Raw genomic sequence first — 17,861 nt, forward strand, 5'->3', positions numbered from 1 at the left:
TTCATCGCGATCGCTTGAGCACTGTCGCGTTCGCGAAGCGCAGCCCCCTAAGGACTTACGCGATCGCGGGAAAGGCTACGCGTTCATGAAGGTTTAGCCCGCCCTACCTTCGCGTTTGCGATAAGGGGTTCGCGTTCGCATAGGGTTTCCCTAGGTTCCCTGACCAGCCTTCCTAAAGCTACGCGTTCGCGGTTGACAATTCGCGTAGAGCAGTTCCCCCCAATGCTCCGCATTCGCGACCTTGGTCTAGCGTTCGTGTAGGGTAAGATCCTCCCCCAGCCCAGTTTACCCTTCGCAATCACGAGAGTGACTATGCGATCACGAAGCACAATGCAACAGACACCAGATACAGAAATCTCACACCAGATTTTCTAAGTCAAAAAAACCCCGAAACCTATCCGAAACTCACCCGAGCCCTCGGGGATCCAAACTAAATATGCACACAAGTCAAAAAATATCATACAGACTTGTTCGTGCGATCATATCACCAAAATAACATCTTAAACAACGAATTTAGCATCAAAATTAATGAAAATCTCAAGAACTATTAAAGTTTTCATTTTCGCAACCGACGGTCCGAATCACGTCATATGAATACCGTTTCTTACCAAATTTTACAGACACAACTTATATACCATATTAAACCTCTACCGCGCTCCGAAACTAAAATACGGGCCCGATACCATCAAATTCAAACGTTATTCAATTTCTAAACTCCTTATATTTTTCAGTTAAACAAGTTTCTTCAAAAATTCATTTCTCGGGATAGGGACCTCGGAATTTAATTCCTGGCATACACCCAAGTCCCATATTTTTCTACGGACCCTCCTGGACCAGTCAAATTACGGGTCCGGGTCCGTTTATCTAAAACGTTGGCTGAAGTCAACTTAAATTCAATTTTAAAGGCAAAATTAGCATTGTTCTCAAATTTTTCACTTAAGAGCTTTCCGGATATACGTCCGGACTGCGCACACAAATCGAGATAAGATAAAAGGAGGGTTTTAAGGCCTCAGAATACTGATTTAACTTTTAAAACAAGAGATGGCATTTTGGGTCATCACACAAATAATATTATTACAGTATAATCGTTATTTCATCGTGTCATTTCCCTACAAACTATAAAAGAAACTCCGTCCCAAATTAGTTTACACATTTCGCTTCTTGGGAATCATTTTATGTGAACTTTGACCAATATTTTATAATATATTTTTTTATCATATTAATATGAGAAAAATTATAATTTGTAGTACTTTTCAAATAATTTTTAAATATTTAAGTTTTAATTTAAAATATTAAATTAATCTAGTCTGTTTTAACTTCATGGATTATTCAAATTGATCGTCGAAAAATGAAATATAATAGCTGTTTGGAACGAGCGAAACATAATAACTATTTGGAACGAAGAGCATAGTAATCAGAGTTAGCACCTTTTCTAACTTCAGTTTATTTTCATGCTTTACATATTAGGCAAACATCGATACGAAACTTCAATACGAAGTATTGCTTCAAAAGTACGTTGGTGTTAGATATAATTGTTATATTTTCATTACCTTTTATATATTATAATTTGGCCTATTTAATTAATTAAATAATTTGTTAGTGATATTAAAATATAGCAATAACAATAGTTTTATTATTTCCGGGTACAGTGACATAATAAAAATAATAATGTTTTGTTTCAAAATAACACATTTTCTTATTGTTTATGAAAATGTTAGAGTAACTTAATTAAATAGCCGTCTGCTTAAAAAAGAAGGCAGTAAATTTATAAATTATATATATATTTAGTGTAAAATATATGTATATATTAAAAAGAAAAAGTTACATATTTCCATATCTATGAAAGAATGTGTATAAGAATGTTTAGTGAAATTTAAGAACTCATTGGTATTAATTGATTCTATTTTATAATTCTGGTACTGATGAACTCGCCTTCTTCAACTACAAGACCACGGAAGGACCTATGTTTCAAACTTTCAATCTCAGGACTTTGCTTTGCCTCCGAATAGAATTGTAAAAATTACACGGGGCGTCTTATTTGGTCGCCCCCATTTAATATATACCCGTTTTTTAAAAAAATTTTAACTTGTACCTACTTTTTAAATAACTTCAGCTCTCTTTCTCCTCCTTCTCCTCCTTCGTTTTCTTCTTCTTCTTCTTCTTCTTCTTCTTCTTCTTCTTCTTCTTCTTCTTTCTTCTGTTGCTGTTGGTGCTGCTATGGAATTTCAGTTCATGGGATGATTGCCATAAATATGGTAATATTTTTTTTCTTTTTTGGGCAAAGGACTAACATTTTCATATAGTGCGCATAGTCTTTTTAATCTTAATCTCCTTACCAGTGCCTTTTAATTTTCTTTTAGACAGTGATATCATGATTTCTTCTCTTTTTCTTCTATTTGAGTCAAAATATTAGGCAAATTTTGGAGTGATTTTTATTAGCTGATTCGAACTGTATTGGATTTTAGATCCATAAGCAATGTTAATTAAGCATGATTTTCTCGTCAGCAGCTTTGACCACATTGGATTTTAGATTGATAGGCTTAGTTGATTTAGCATCACTAGTTCTAGAGCTGAAGTTCGATAGTTACAAAACAAAAACTCCAGCTATAGAGCTGAAGTTCGCCAGTTACATAAACAAAAACTTCAGCTCTAGAGCTGAAGTTTGCGAGTTACAAAACAAAAACTTCAGCTCTAGAGCTGAAGTTCGCCAGTTACATAAACAAAAACTTCAGCACACTTGCTACTTCAGGTCCGTCTACTAGAATGCTGAAGTTTTGTGTGATTGCCTTTGCTACTTCAGTCCAGTATGCTGAAGTTATGCGAAAAAGCGGGTACGCTTGCAATTTTTTTTGCAAAGCGGGCACAAGTTAAAACGCGACACAAAAAGTGGGTATAGATGCAAATGCTCCAATAAAATTTTTGGCCGAACTGTCAAAAACCCATAAAACTTTTTACTTGGGCTCAGCCCATAGTAATCCATCCGTGAAGAATTAACCCAAATAGCCGACGGAGGTATACTGTATGGGGCATTTGTATCTATACCCGCTTTTTGGATCACGTTTTAACTTGTATCCGCTTTGCAAAAAAAATTGCAAGTACCCACTTTTTCGCGTAACTTCAGCATACGGGCCTGAAGTTGCAAAGACAATCACGCAAACTTCAGCATTCTAGTAGACGGGCCTGAAATAGCAAAAATTGCTGAACCAAGTGTGCTGAAGTTTTTGTTTGTAATTGCTGAACTTAAGCATTCTAGTGCTGAAGTTTTGTTCTCTATTTGTTGAATTTTTATTTGTAATTGCTGAACTTAAGCATTCTAGTAGCTAAAGTTTTGTGATGTTGAATTTATTTAGTTCATTTGTAAAAACTTCAGCACTAAATAAGTTAAAGTTTTTTGGTCCTGGATTCATTAGTTTTGTCATTAAGCTTTTTCAAAAACTTTAGCAGAAGATGCTGAAGTTATTTAGTTCATTTGCAAACTTCAGCACTAAATAAGCTGAAGTTTTTTTGTACTGGATTCATTAGTTTTGTCATAATCAGACTACTATAAAATAATCAGATTGCCAATAATATCTAAATCATAAAATTTTGGAAATGATAAACGTGTAAAGAATAGAATTATCATGAAAAGAATCACTAAGTGTGACCTTAAACTTCCCATACGTGGAAATATTCACAAATTATTGTCTACTAACTTACATAATTATTTATAATTTATTTTTAAATAATCTAATAAACATACTCATGAACTGAAGTTTCATAGCAGCATCAACAGCAGCAGCAACAGCAGCAGCAACAGAAGAAGAAGAAGAAGAAGAAGAAGAAGAAGAAGAAGAAGAAGAAGAAGAAAACAAAGGAGGAGAAAATGGGCTGAAGTTGTTTAAAATGTAGGTACAAGCTAAAAAATTTTAAAAAAAAGAATATAGGTTAAATGGGGGCGACTAAATAAGGTGCCCCGTGCAATTTTTACATAATATATGCACAATATGTATTATATATATATATATATATAATAATGAATATATAATCTTTAATATATAGCTTGAAAAAGTTAACCATACTATATGATCGACTATTTGTGTAAAATTTCCATCTCCTCGAACTTGTTGCTCGAGTAGTGACGGCAGGCGTCAGACGACGGCTGGCGGCAGTGAGTCCATTTCTTGAAGTTAGAAATGTACTATGATTTTCTTCTCTCCATTTCTATCTTTTTTCTGTTTTATTTGGAAAGATCATAACTTGTTTTATGAAACGCCGAAGCTGTGAATATTAGCCAAAAAGTTGGAGCCACTAGAAATTGAGTGTAATTAAGAATTGTGCCGTATGATTGTCATGGAATTGCATGCCTAAATATATTAGGTGTTACTGTTTGCAATTAATTTTCTAACATATGAAATGTAGCCACCCCTTTGGGAGGGTACTACTTAGGAAAACAAATCTAATTTACTACTTACAAAATATTAAAAGAGATATTAATAAAAATATTTAGAATAATTTTAGTAGCGGAAGTAGGTCCATGCGAAAAGGTTCAAAGTGCAATATATATATATACTAGTCTTAGAGTACGCGCAATGCACATGTACTCATGTGTTGAATAAACACTTCTTAAAACGGACATAAATATTATTTAAAAAATATGTCTTGCGAGTAAGATATTAGGATTCACAATGTCAGTTTACATTTTTCATCGTTAGTATGTTTGCACTTTAACTAAATATTTTCAAAGGTTTAATTCTAGTCTTTTATTAATTGTAGGTAAATATTAACTCATTAATAATATTCTACTTGATATTGTTGGAATTGAAAATATGGGTGCGGCATCTTTATTAATGAAGGATTGGGGAGATTGGCAGAATAAACGTGGAAAAGATTTTGTGATTTAGTTGCTAATTTTGGGTCGTTGGTGATTTTTCGTTCTTTTTAATAATTTATATATATGGTAAAAGTTTATTTAATTTTAAAGTCCTAAATATTATAACTTCATACTTATTTCAAAAAAGGAATAATTTAATAAGAATGATTTTAATTTTTTTCAAAGTCCTAAATATTAAGAAATAATCAAATGACTATTTTATCTAGTGTGAACTCTATTTTAAAAAAAGTAAAAACACGAATGATATTTCGCTAAAAGTAGGGTGCCCACTTTGCATGTGTTACCCTTGTCAATAAGTAAATAACTTCTTTAAAAATTACATAAATAATATTAAACAATGTTTTGATTTAAAATAAAAAATAAAATAAAATGTATAACTTTCTATATATATTGATCTTATATTCAACGCAATGAAAGTCCTTATAGTTTTATAAGAATATCTTACGATAACTATTGTTATTTTATGCATTGGTAATGATCAAATAATTAAAATTAATTATTTTTATCATGACGAGGTTGGCCTGAAAAAAATTGATATGTAAAAATAAAAATGTTAAAAATAATTTATATATATATATATATAAGAAGCTTTCATTTATTAAAATATTTTCAAAAAGAAAAAAAATTGACGACAACTCATTTAGAATCAATTTTTCTTCTATTATTTTATCATCATTGTTTTAAGTTTGCATACATTAATAAAAGATAATATTGATTTTATGTTGTTTTATAATTAGTGAATAGATTCTACACATTGAGAATAAATGATGTTTGGAAGTCGAAATAATTATTGAGTGTAGTTTCAACTATTATACAAAAGTTCAATAGATAAAATTTAGTTGATTTCAAAATTATAGATATTAAAAAATTAACATGAAAGATATTATAGATGTGTTACACACTTCAAATAAGTAAATAATTTATTTAATATTTAAAATATTAGAATTTTGTATATAGTTATAATAAAGAGTTGTTTAATAACTAAAAGTTTAGTTGATTTAAAAGTTTTAAATATTAAATTATAACTTTATCCAGTGGCTAAGTTAAGAGTATTTTACTTTGTTTTTCAACTGCACTGAATTGTATACTATTTATTTTTTATTATTTTTTTGTATAGTTGTCGAGTATTATTTCAAAACTTCGATTTTAAGTTTTTCATAGTACTCATGATTTTTAGATGGTTAGAATGGGCTAAAGTTATAGATAGAAAAGAAAACTACAATTAATTACATAAGTATATTTTCAAGTAAATAATAATATAAATTGATGTATATAGAGTAGTTTAAATATTTTATTGGAAGAAAAGTGTACTACATTGAATGGAGCTCCGCACGTTCCTAAAATTCTATGCACGTAGAACAAGAAGAAGAAAATTATAAACTAATTGTTTGATTTTTATATGGTAAACTTAATTGATTTTGATGTCCTAAATATTATGATTTTCTATGTAAGGAAAACTTTAATAAGTAAAGTTTTAATTGACTTCAAAATGGTAAATATTATGGGAATAATTAAATGACTATTTTGTCTAGTGTGAACTTTATTTTAAAGGGGTAAAAAAGATGAACGACATTTCGCTAAGGGCCTTCGTGCTTTTAATATAGTATAGATATATATATATATATATTCAAAGTGCAATATATATATATATATTTGAAAATACACCATAATTTTATTTTAAATGAAATACAATGTCAAAATATTAACATATGGTGATATAACCCTTCTGGATTAATTAACAGATTAAAGCAACTTCCTAACAGACTTATACAATCATTCAAAATCACTACAAGTTTATATTGTACATAAATTTCAAACTATCGGGTATATATAAAATAACAAAGGAAACTAGTTTTCTCCTTTTCTACATATTTACAAAACAAAGTGTAAATTCAGCATATAACAAGACTTGAGTTATTAAAACACCCTAATGCAATAAAATAGGTTACAAATTCAAGCTACAAGATTTTGGTCTTTAAATCCAACAATCCTCCAAATAACATAAGTGTGACATATATATATATATATATATATATATATATATATATATATATATATCCTGTATATCATATATATCATGTACATGTCCCAAAACTATGCAAACCAAGGTGCATATGCAAATGTGATCTCTATAAATTCTCCCAAAGAGACTACTTCACCCTGGCCATCTTCAGATTTCATCCCAAACATTTCCTACGATAGAAAACAACTATCGCTAAGCATAAAGCTTAGTGGTGTATAAACTTTAGGCTTGGAGTCATTAAATTCTCCAATTTCCCCTTTTCAGTCATAGTTAGCTCAATTTAACATAATTTAAAACAAGTCAACAAATACATCAAACATATCAATATCAAACTTTGAAGTGTTTGCAAATATCAATAACAATGTTCAAGAGTCTAGAAAGTGTATACTATCAATCTAAGAGAGTATACCAAATATCCATTTTTTTCCCGCCCAATATGTACGTCATGCCATCACACTAAGCATAATCAGATATCAAGATGGAACGAAGCCCCAAATCAAGTAGGGTCAAAACCCAATAGACAAGAGAATCAAGAACCATATTAAAAATGGCTTCCTAGTTCGTACTTAACGCGGACAAGTTCCATAATTCAAGACGAACTACAAATCCAAAGTCAAGATGGCAAAAGATCCGAATCAAGAGGCATGCCAAGTGAGTGACCAAGTCACTGCCACAAGAAGGACAAAGTCCCAACAAGAATGTAAAATGATCAAACAATCCGTACGAATGGGCGATTTAACAAATTTCTTACAAGACTTGATATAATACGAATATAACAATATAATTCGAAGACAAGAAAAATAAAATATCAGGTTATATCAACATATTTTCAGCAAGCAAAAAGAGTACAAGTTTATACACAAACCTTGGTGTTTTACCACAAAACAGTTCAATCACAACTTGGGGACGTTCGAATCGTCTACGCCGTAAACAAACCAAATCTGTCCACTTCCTCAAACACTTCTCCTTTGATTTTTTTCAAGGGTTTATATACCTTAAATACATAATCAAATATCTAAATAAGTTCAGTGATTTAACAAGTCAACTAAACATGATATTGGTGAAAATTACCCAAAAACGTTTGAAACAGAAATTCTGGACAGTATCACTGTTCCGAGTTGTGACTCAGTTTTGAAGATCTACACGGACAAACTAGACTTTCTGGTCTTCACAAAAGTTGTATATCTATGTCTTACCATTTCGGAACATCTTAAATCACCTCCATATCAATTTTGAAAAAAAAGTTATGCTAAAATTACTAACAGCAGTACATGGAGTATTTCTAAAATTGGAAATCTGGACAGCACCTGCCCTGTACTTTCTGATCCTTTTTTAGGTAAATACCAACAAAACTAGATTTTTGTTCCTTCATAAAAATTATAGATTTATGAAATACCTTTCCAGAAAGTCCTGGATCACTTAAATAGGAGCTCTGTACAAAATGATATGTAGAAAATACTAGTAGGTGTCTAGTATAAAAACGAGTTTAGAAACTTACCAAGAGGAGCAACTTGATCTTCACCAAAAACGAATTTTGTGCGTTGATTTAGTAGAAATCCATGGGTTCTTTTTTTTTTATGAAACTTCAGCTTCTTGTTCCTACGGAGGAGAGAGAAAGAGATAGAGATAGAGAGATAGAGATAGAAAGATAGAGATAGAAAGAGAGAGAGGTAGATAGTTATTCTTCTTTGTTTCTGAAGAGTAGAAGAATAGGGAGTTTATGGACAGATATGAAATAAAATGGTTCCCCAATTACTAAATATTCTTAGATAAATACAAAAGGTTGGAAACCCAAAACTTAATTATATACTATATTTACTAACAACTCGTCAAAATAATATTAAGTGTTACATATAGCAACACCATAGAATTTCATTGTCAATATTAACACAACCTAAAGTAAGAAATTTTCATATATTGACCATTCTATATTTAGGAAGTGCAAAGTAAAATATTTCCTCGTTATAAAAAAAATGCTCAATCAAGAATGCAAATATTGTAAAAAAAATTGGGGTGTTACAACTCTCTCTCCCTTACAAAAAATTTCGTCTCGAAATTTACCTTATACTAGTCCCGAAACAAATGTGGATATTGAACTCGCATATCCTCTTCTCGCTCCCAGGTAGCTTCTTCGCCTGAATGATTTCTCCAAAGAACCTTCACTAATGGGATTCTCTTATTTCTAAGCTCTTTTATCTCATGCGCTAAGATTTGAATTGGTTCTTCTTCATATGTCAAATCAGGATTAACCTCAATAGACTCAATAGGAAGAACATGATATGTATCTGAGCGGTATTTTCGAAGCATAGAAACATGAAAGACGTTGTGGATCTTACCTAATTCAGGTGGCAAAGTTAGCTTATATGCAACCGGACCAATTCTTTCAAGTATTTCATAAGGTCTAATGAATCGAGGACTAAGTTTACCTTTTTGGCCAAATCTCATAATCTTCTTCCATGGAGAAACCTTTAAAAATACCTTATCGCCCACCTGATGCTCAATTTCACGCCTTTTAAGATTAGCATAGGACTTTTGTCTGTCTGAAGAAATTTTCAAACGATCCTTGATGATTTTTACCTTATCTTCAGTTTGTTGCTCAATCTCAGGACCCACAAATTTTCTTTCACCAACCTCATTCCAACAAAGAGGCGTTCTACATTTTCTCCCATATAAAGCTTCATAAGGAGGCATGCCTATACTTGATTGGTAGCTATTATTGTAAGCAAATTCTATTAGGGCTAAGTGTTTGTCCCAACTACCCTTAAACTCAATAATGCAGGCTCGAAGCATATCCTCCAAGATTTGTATTACCCTTTCAGACTGGCCGTCCGTTTGTGGATGGAAAGCGGTACTAAAATTCAACCTGGAACCCAAAGCTTCTTGCAAGCTAGACCAAAATCTAGATGTAAACCTCGGATCTCTAGCAGACACAATAGAAACAGGGATTCCATGCAGCTTCACAATCTCATTAATGTACAATTCTGCTAAACGTTCAAGTGAGTAGTCCATTCTGATTGCAAGAAATGAGCACTCTTAGTTAGTCTATCTACAATGACCCAAATTGCATCATGATTTCTTTGAGTGCGTGGAAGTCCAGAAACAAAGTCCATCGTTATCCTTTCCCATTTCCATTCAGGTATTGACAAAGGTTGCAGTAGACCAGCTGGGACTTGATGTTCGGCTTTTATTTGTTGACATACCAAGAATTTAGAAATGAACTCTGCAATGTCTTTCTTCATACCACTCCACCAATAGTGCTCCTTAATGGTCTGATACATTTTAGTACCTCCAGGATGCATCGCATAAGGTGAACTATGTGCTTCAATTAAGATCTGCTTTCTCAATTCATCATCATTAGGAACACACAACCTATTTTTATAAAATAAGGTACCATCTTTCCTTAATGAAAAATTTGATTCTCTTCCATTTTGGACTTCTTCAACCCGTTTCCCAAGCTTCTCATCTAACTTCTGCGCTTCTTGGACTTGCTCAAGTAAGACTGGCTTGAATTGCAAATTAGCAATGATAGAGCCATTAGAATTAAATGAAAGACAAACATTCATGGCTCTTAATTCAAGAAGCAAAGGCAATGTACTTAGAGTTAAACTTGCAAGGGAATTACGACTCAACGCATCTGCAACCACATTGGCTTTACCAGGATGATAATCAATCGTACAATCATAAGCTTTGATGAGTTCAAGCCATCTACGTTGTCGCAAGTTTAACTCTTTTTGTGTACCCAAGTACTTCAAACTCTTGTGATCAGTAAATATGTGACACTTCTCTCCGTATAGGTAATGCCTCCAAATTTTTAAGGCAAAAACAATGGTAGCAAGTTCAAGATCATGAGTGGGATAATTCAACTCATGTGATTTCAACTTTCAAGAGGCATAAGCAATTACTTTCCCTTCTTGCATCAAAACACAACCCAAGCCACGATGAGATGCATCACGGTATACCACATAATCTTTTCCTTCAGCTGGCAAAGAAAGTATTGGAGCTTTTGTCAATAAGGATTTGAGCTTTTCAAAGCTCTCTTGACACTTGTCATCCCATACAAATTTGGCGTCTTTCCCCAAAAGTTTGGTCAAGGGAGAAGCTATAATAGAGAAGCCCTTCACAAACCTTCTGTAGTATCCTGCTAATCCCAAGAAACTTTCTTATCTCAGTTGGAGTTTTAGGGAGTTTCCAATCAACAATAGCTTGAATCTTACTAGGATCAACCTTCACACCTTCAGATGATACAATGTGCCCTAAAAAAGCCACTTCATTCAGCCAGAATTCACATTTGGAAAGCTTCGCGTAGAGTTGTCTCTCTTTCAGAATTTGCATGACAATTCGGATATGCTTATCATGATCTTCTCTATTCTTGGAATAGACTAAAATGTCATCAATAAACACCACCACAAATTGATCGAGATAAGGCTTGAATACACGGTTCATTAGATCCATAAATGCAGCAGGAGCATTTGTCAAACCAAATGGCATTACCAAAAATTCATAATGGCCATACCTGGTCCTAAAAGCATTTTTAGGAACATCTTGCTCCCTCACACGCAACTGATAATATCCAGACCTCAAGTCAATTTTTGAGAATAAGCTGGCACCCTTCAGTTGGTCAAACAAGTCATCGATTCTAGGCAGTGGGTATTTGTTCTTGATTGTTACCTTGTTCAGTTGTCGGTAATCAATACAAAGCCTAAGAGTGCCATCTTTCTTTTTCACAAATAAAACAGGAGCTCCCCAAGGTGAAATACTGGGACGGATGAAACCTTTCTCAAGAAGTTCTTGCAATTGAGCCTTCAACTCTTTTAATTCAGCTGGAGCCATTCTATAAGGAGCGATAGAAATAGGAGTAGTTCCAGGGACAAGATCTATAGGAAATTCAATCTCCCTTTCTGGAGGCAACCCAGGAAGATCATCAGGAAATACATCAGAAAATACATCAGGAAAGTCGCACACAGTTGGTATGTCCTTAAGACTTGGACTCCCCAATCATGTATCGACTATATGAGCAAGATAGGCATCACAACCTTGACAAATCATCTTCCTTGCCAAAACCGCTGAAATAATATTAGATGTCAATGATCTTTCTCCTTGAACTACTATGTATGAATGTGCAGGAGTTCTAAATGTCACTTTATTCAACCTACAATCAACCACTGCATGGTGCCTATGGAGCCAATCCATGTCAGCAATAACATCATAGTCTTGGAAGGGCATTTCAAGCAAGTCGGCAGGGAAGACCAGATTTTGAATCATGAATGGACAATCTCGGTAAATCCTGTTAATAACAGCCTGATGACCTAATGGACTCGTGACCAGCACATTAAAGTTAAGTCTCCCAGATTTAACAGTATCAGGAAATGCAAGTGATGAGCAAACATAAGAGTGCGAAGATCCAGGATCAAATAGTGTAACAACAGATATGCCAAATAAGTGAAATTTACCAGCAACCACATCTGGGTCATCCTGGTCATTCTTCTGTCTCATAGCATAAACTCGTGCAGTAGCTCTTGACCCACCAGCCTGATTAGCTTCACTCGAACCCGCTGCTTGCATATTTCGAGGTCTAGCACTGCTATTAGCTTGAGAATGAGTAGTGACAGGCTTTTGAACTGATCCCTCTGTATGGGTATAAGAAAGAGGATTAGGATTAGGACAATCCTTCACTTTATGATCCATATTTCCACAATTAAAACAAGCACCAGAAGCTCGTCTACATGCACCATAATGATTCTTCCCGCACTGTGCACAAGTAGGTGTATGAGTTTTGCCTTGGCCATAACTTGGAGTACTGGCAGTAGAAAGATTTGACTTATTCTGCTTATGATGTAATGATTTATGTGTACTCTCGGTCTTGGAATAGTCAAACTTTCCCTTTTTGGATGGACCGCCATATTCTGAATTACCCTTCCTAAACTTGTTTTCTCTCCTACTAGCTTCTTCCTTGTCAATTCTTTCCCAAGTAAGTGCAGCTGAAATCAGCTTGGAAAAATCATCAAGTTGTAAGATTGCCACTGATTTTCGAATGTAACCATTCAAACCTTCTTCAAATCTTCTGCACTTGTCTCTTTCACCATCAATAATACCTTTAGCATAGCGAGAAAGCCTGAGAAAGTTTTGTTGATACTCTGCAATAGACATAGTCCCTTGTCTTAAATTCAGAAACTCTTTCTTTTTAGCATCACAATAGACAGGGGGAACATATTTTGCACGAAATGATTTCACAAAGTCATCCCAAGTCAGCACCGGAGGTTTCAGCTTTTGCATTTGGTATCAGAGCCACGGTTTGTGATTCTAGGATTTGTTTTGTTGTGATAGTATCTAGTATTTGTTGTTATTTCCTTTCTTTAAATTTGGCAGATAGATACTATCACAACAAAAATCATTTGGCACTAGATACTATCACAACAAAACAAATCCTAGAATCACAAACCGTGGCTCTGATACCAAATGCAAAAGCGAAACCTCCGGTGCTGACTTGGGATGACTTTGTGAAATCATTTCGTGCAAAATATGTTCCCCCTGTCTATTGTGATGCTAAAAAGAAAGAGTTTCTGAATTTAAGACAAGGGACTATGTCTATTGCAGAGTATCAACAAAACTTTCTCAGGCTTTCTCGCTATGCTAAAGGTATTATTGATGGTGAAAGAGACAAGTGCAGAAGATTTGAAGAAGGTTTGAATGGTTACATTCGAAAATCAGTGGCAATCTTACAACTTGATGATTTTTCCAAGCTGATTTCAGCTGCACTTACTTGGGAAAGAATTGACAAGGAAGAAGCTAGTAGGAGAGAAAACAAGTTTAGGAAGGGTAATTCAGAATATTTTTATTAATATCTCTTTTAATATTTTATAAGTAGGAAATTAGATTTGTTTTCCTAAGTAGTACCCTCCCAAAGGGGTTGCTACAAGTTTTGGTATCAGAGCCACGGTTTGTGATTCTAGGATTTGTTTTGTTGTGATAGTATCTAGTATTTGTTGTTATTTCCTTTCTTTAAAATGACTTGGAGTTTATAAATTTTTGCATACTTGTTTAATTTAATTTATTGTATTTTGTATCCATATGCATCATGTACATGTCCCTAATGTAGTGTGATCTTATCTTTTATAGGATTTTTAATATGGCCTCTTCTTCGAATAGAGCTGTTGAATCCGTTGATGAAAGTCAGGCCCAGTATAATGCCATGCCTCACCTTCAGGGAGGAAATGAGGAACCCTTGCCTGACCTAAATCATCCTCGTATTAGTGGAAATGAAATGGGCAGTAATCCAAGAGCAATGAGTAATAATACTCCATTTATGACTCCCCCATTCCAGCAGATGGCTGAATTCTTTCGTCACTTAGCTGGGACAATGTCAGAACCTAGTAAAATGAATTTTGAGAAGATGAGAAAAATGGGCGGAGTTGAATTTGAAGGCACTACAGATCCCACGGTAGCTGAACAATGGCTCGAGCGCATGGAAAGGGTCTTTGAACAACTGGGGTGTACTAATGCTGCCAAATTTAAGTATGCTATCTCTCTTTTACAAAAAGATGCCTATGATTGGTGGGTAAGTGTGCCAAATGCAAAAGCGAAACCTCCGGTGCTGACTTGGGATGACTTTGTGAAATCATTTCGTGCAAAATATGTTCCCCCTGTCTATTGTGATGCTAAAAAGAAAGAGTTTCTGAATTTAAGACAAGGGACTATGTCTATTGCAGAGTATCAACAAAACTTTCTCAGGCTTTCTCGCTATGCTAAAGGTATTATTGATGGTGAAAGAGACAAGTGCAGAAGATTTGAAGAAGGTTTGAATGGTTACATTCGAAAATCAGTGGCAATCTTACAACTTGATGATTTTTCCAAGCTGATTTCAGCTGCACTTACTTGGGAAAGAATTGACAAGGAAGAAGCTAGTAGGAGAGAAAACAAGTTTAGGAAGGGTAATTCAGAATATGGCGGTCCATCCAAAAAGGGAAAGTTTGACTATTCCAAGACCGAGAGTACACATAAATCATTACATCATAAGCAGAATAAGTCAAATCTTTCTACTGCCAGTACTCCAAGTTATGGCCAAGGCAAAACTCATACACCTACTTGTGCACAGTGCGGGAAGAATCATTATGGTGCATGTAGACGAGCTTCTGGTGCTTGTTTTAATTGTGGAAATATGGATCATAAAGTGAAGGATTGTCCTAATCCTAATCCTCTTTCTTATACCCATACAGAGGGATCAGTTCAAAAGCCTGTCACTACTCATTCTCAAGCTAATAGCAGTGCTAGACCTCGAAATATGCAAGCAGCGGGTTCGAGTGAAGCTAATCAGGCTGGTGGGTCAAGAGCTTCTGCACGAGTTTATGCTATGAGACAGAAGAATGACCAGGATGACCCAGATGTGGTTGATGGTAAATTTCACTTATTTGGCATATCTGTTGTTACACTATTTGATCCTGGATCTTCGCACTCTTATATTTGCTCATCACTTGCATTTCTTGATACTGTTAAATCTGGGAGACTTGACTTTAATGTGCTGGTCACGAGTCCATTAGGTCATCAGGCTGTTATTAACAGGATTTACCGAGATTGTCCATTCATGATTCAAAATCTGGTCTTCCCTGCCGACTTGCTTGAAATGCCCTTCCAAGACTATGATGTTATTGCTGACATGGATTGGCTCCATAGGCACCATGCAGTGGTTGATTGTAGGTTGAAGAAAGTGACATTTAGAACTCCTGCACATTCACACATAGTAGTTCAAGGAGAAAGATCATTGACATCTAATATTATTTCAGCGGTTTTGGCAAGGAAGATGATTTGTCAAGGTTGTGATGCCTATCTTGCTCATATAGTCGATACATGATTGGGGAGTCCAAGTCTTAAGGACATACCAACTGTGTGCGACTTTCCTGATGTATTTCCTGATGTATTTCCTGATGATCTTCCTGGGTTGCCTCCAGAAAGGGAGATTGAATTTCCTATAGATCTTGTCCCTGGAACTACTCCTATTTCTATCGCTCCTTATAGAATGGCTCCAGCTGAATTAAAAGAGTTGAAGGCTCAATTGCAAGAACTTCTTGAGAAAGGTTTCATCCGTCCCAGTATTTCACCTTGGGGAGCTCCTGTTTTATTTGTGAAAAAGAAAGATGGCACTCTTAGGCTTTGTATTGATTACCGACAACTGAACAAGGTAACAATCAAGAACAAATACCCATTGCCTAGAATCGATGACTTGTTTGACCAACTGAAGGGTGCCAGCTTATTCTCAAAAATTGACTTGAGGTCTGGATATTATGGTGGATATTGAAAATACACCATAATTTTATTTTAAATGAAATACAATGTCAAAATATTAACATATGGTGATATAACCCTTCTGGATTAATCAACAGATTAAAGCAACTTCCTAACAAACTTATACAATCATTCAAAATCACTACAAGTTTATATTGTACATAAATTTCAAACTATCGGGTATATATAAAATAACAAAGGAAACTAGTTTTCTCCTTTTCTACATATTTACAAAACAAAGTGTAAATTCAGCATATTACAAGACTTGACTTATTAAAACACCCTAATGCAATAAAATAGGTTACAAATTCAAGCTACAAGATTTTGGTCTTTAAAATCCAACAAGCCTCCAAATAACATAAGTGTGACATATATATATATATATATATCCTGTATATCATGTACATGTCCCAAAACTATGCAAACCAAGGTGCATATGCAAATGTGATCTCTATAAATTCTCCCAAAGAGACTACTTTACCCTGGCCATCTTCAGATTTCATCCCGAACATTTCTTACGATAGAAAACAACTATCGCTAAGCATAAAGCTTAGTGGTGTATAAACTTTAGGCTTGGAGTCATTAAATTCTCCAATTTCTTCTTTGCAGTCATAGTTAGCTCAATTTAACATAATTTAAAACAAGTCAACAAATATATCAAACATATCAATATCAAACTTTGAAGTGTTTCCAAATATCAATAACAATGTTCAAGAGTCTAGAAAGTGTATACTATCAATCTAAGAGAGTATACCAAATATCCATTTTTTTTCCCGCCCAATATGTACGTCATGCCATAACACTAAGCATAATCAGATATCAAGATGGACCGAAGCCCCAAATCAAGTAGGGTTAACCCAATAGACAAGTGAATCAAGAACCATATTAAAAATGGCTTCCTAGTTCGTACTTAACACGGACAAGTTCCATAATTCAAGACGAACTACAAATCCAAAGTCAAGATGGAAAAAGATCCGAATCAAGAGGCATGCCAAGTGAGTGACCAAGTCACTGCCACAAGAAGGACAAAGTCCCAACAAGAATGCAAAATGATCAAACAATCCGTACGAATGGGCGATTTAGCAAATTTCTTACAAGACTTGATATAATACGAATATAACAATATAATTCGAAGACAAGAAAAATAAAATATCAGGTTATTTCAACATATTTTCAGCAAGCAAAAAGAGTACAAGTTTATACACAAACCTTGGTGTTTTACCACAAAACAGTTCAATCACAACTTGGGGACGTTCGAATCGTCTACGCCGTAAACAAACCAAATCTGTCCACTTCCTCAAACACTTCCCCTTTGATTTTTTTTAAGGGTTTATATACCTTAAATAGATAATCAAATATCTAAATAAGTTCAGTGATTTAACAAGTCAACTAAACATGATATTGGTGAAAATTACCCAAAAACGTTTGAAACAGAAATTCTGGACAGTATCACTATTCCGAGTTGTGACTCGGTTTTGAAGATCTACACGGACAAATTAGACTTTCTGGTCTTCACAAAAGTTGTATATCTATGTCTTACTGTTTCGGAAAATCTTGAATCACCTCCATATCAATTTTGAACAAAACGCTATGCTAAAATTACTAACAGCAGTACATGGAGTATTTCTAAAATTGGAAATCTGGACAGCACCTGCCCTGTACTTTCTGATCCTTTTTAGGTAAATACCAACA

At 34.2% G+C, this 17,861-nt stretch overlaps 1 protein-coding gene across 1 annotated transcript; it reads right to left on the reverse strand.

Moving 5' to 3' along the window:
• Positions 1 to 11,391: 11,391 nt before the first annotated feature.
• On the reverse strand, positions 11,392 to 13,166 carry LOC138888343 (uncharacterized). The gene is made up of 3 exons (XM_070170194.1): positions 11,927 to 13,166; positions 11,562 to 11,791; positions 11,392 to 11,412 (listed from the first exon to the last, which is right to left on the reverse strand). Exons 1-3 carry the CDS (start codon positions 13,164 to 13,166, stop codon positions 11,392 to 11,394), a joined length of 1,491 nt encoding a protein of 496 aa, XP_070026295.1.
• Positions 13,167 to 17,861: the final 4,695 nt, after the last annotated feature.

The sequence above is a fragment of the Nicotiana sylvestris genome, chromosome 3 (genome assembly GCF_000393655.2).
Source record: "Nicotiana sylvestris chromosome 3, ASM39365v2, whole genome shotgun sequence".
NCBI lineage: Eukaryota > Viridiplantae > Streptophyta > Magnoliopsida > Solanales > Solanaceae > Nicotiana > Nicotiana sylvestris.

Bases quoted from the DNA above. Each gene is read 5' to 3' on its own strand.
- LOC138888343 (XM_070170194.1), bottom strand. From the start codon at position 13,166: ATGCAAAAGCTGAAACCTCCGGTGCTGACTTGGGATGACTTTGTGAAA. The intron at 11,792-11,926 runs GTTGTGATGCCT...GGTTGCCTCCAG, and splicing joins AAGGAAGATGATTTGTCAAG to AAAGGGAGATTGAATTTCCT. The intron at 11,413-11,561 runs GTAACAATCAAG...AAATGCTTTTAG, and splicing joins ATTACCGACAACTGAACAAG to GACCAGGTATGGCCATTATG.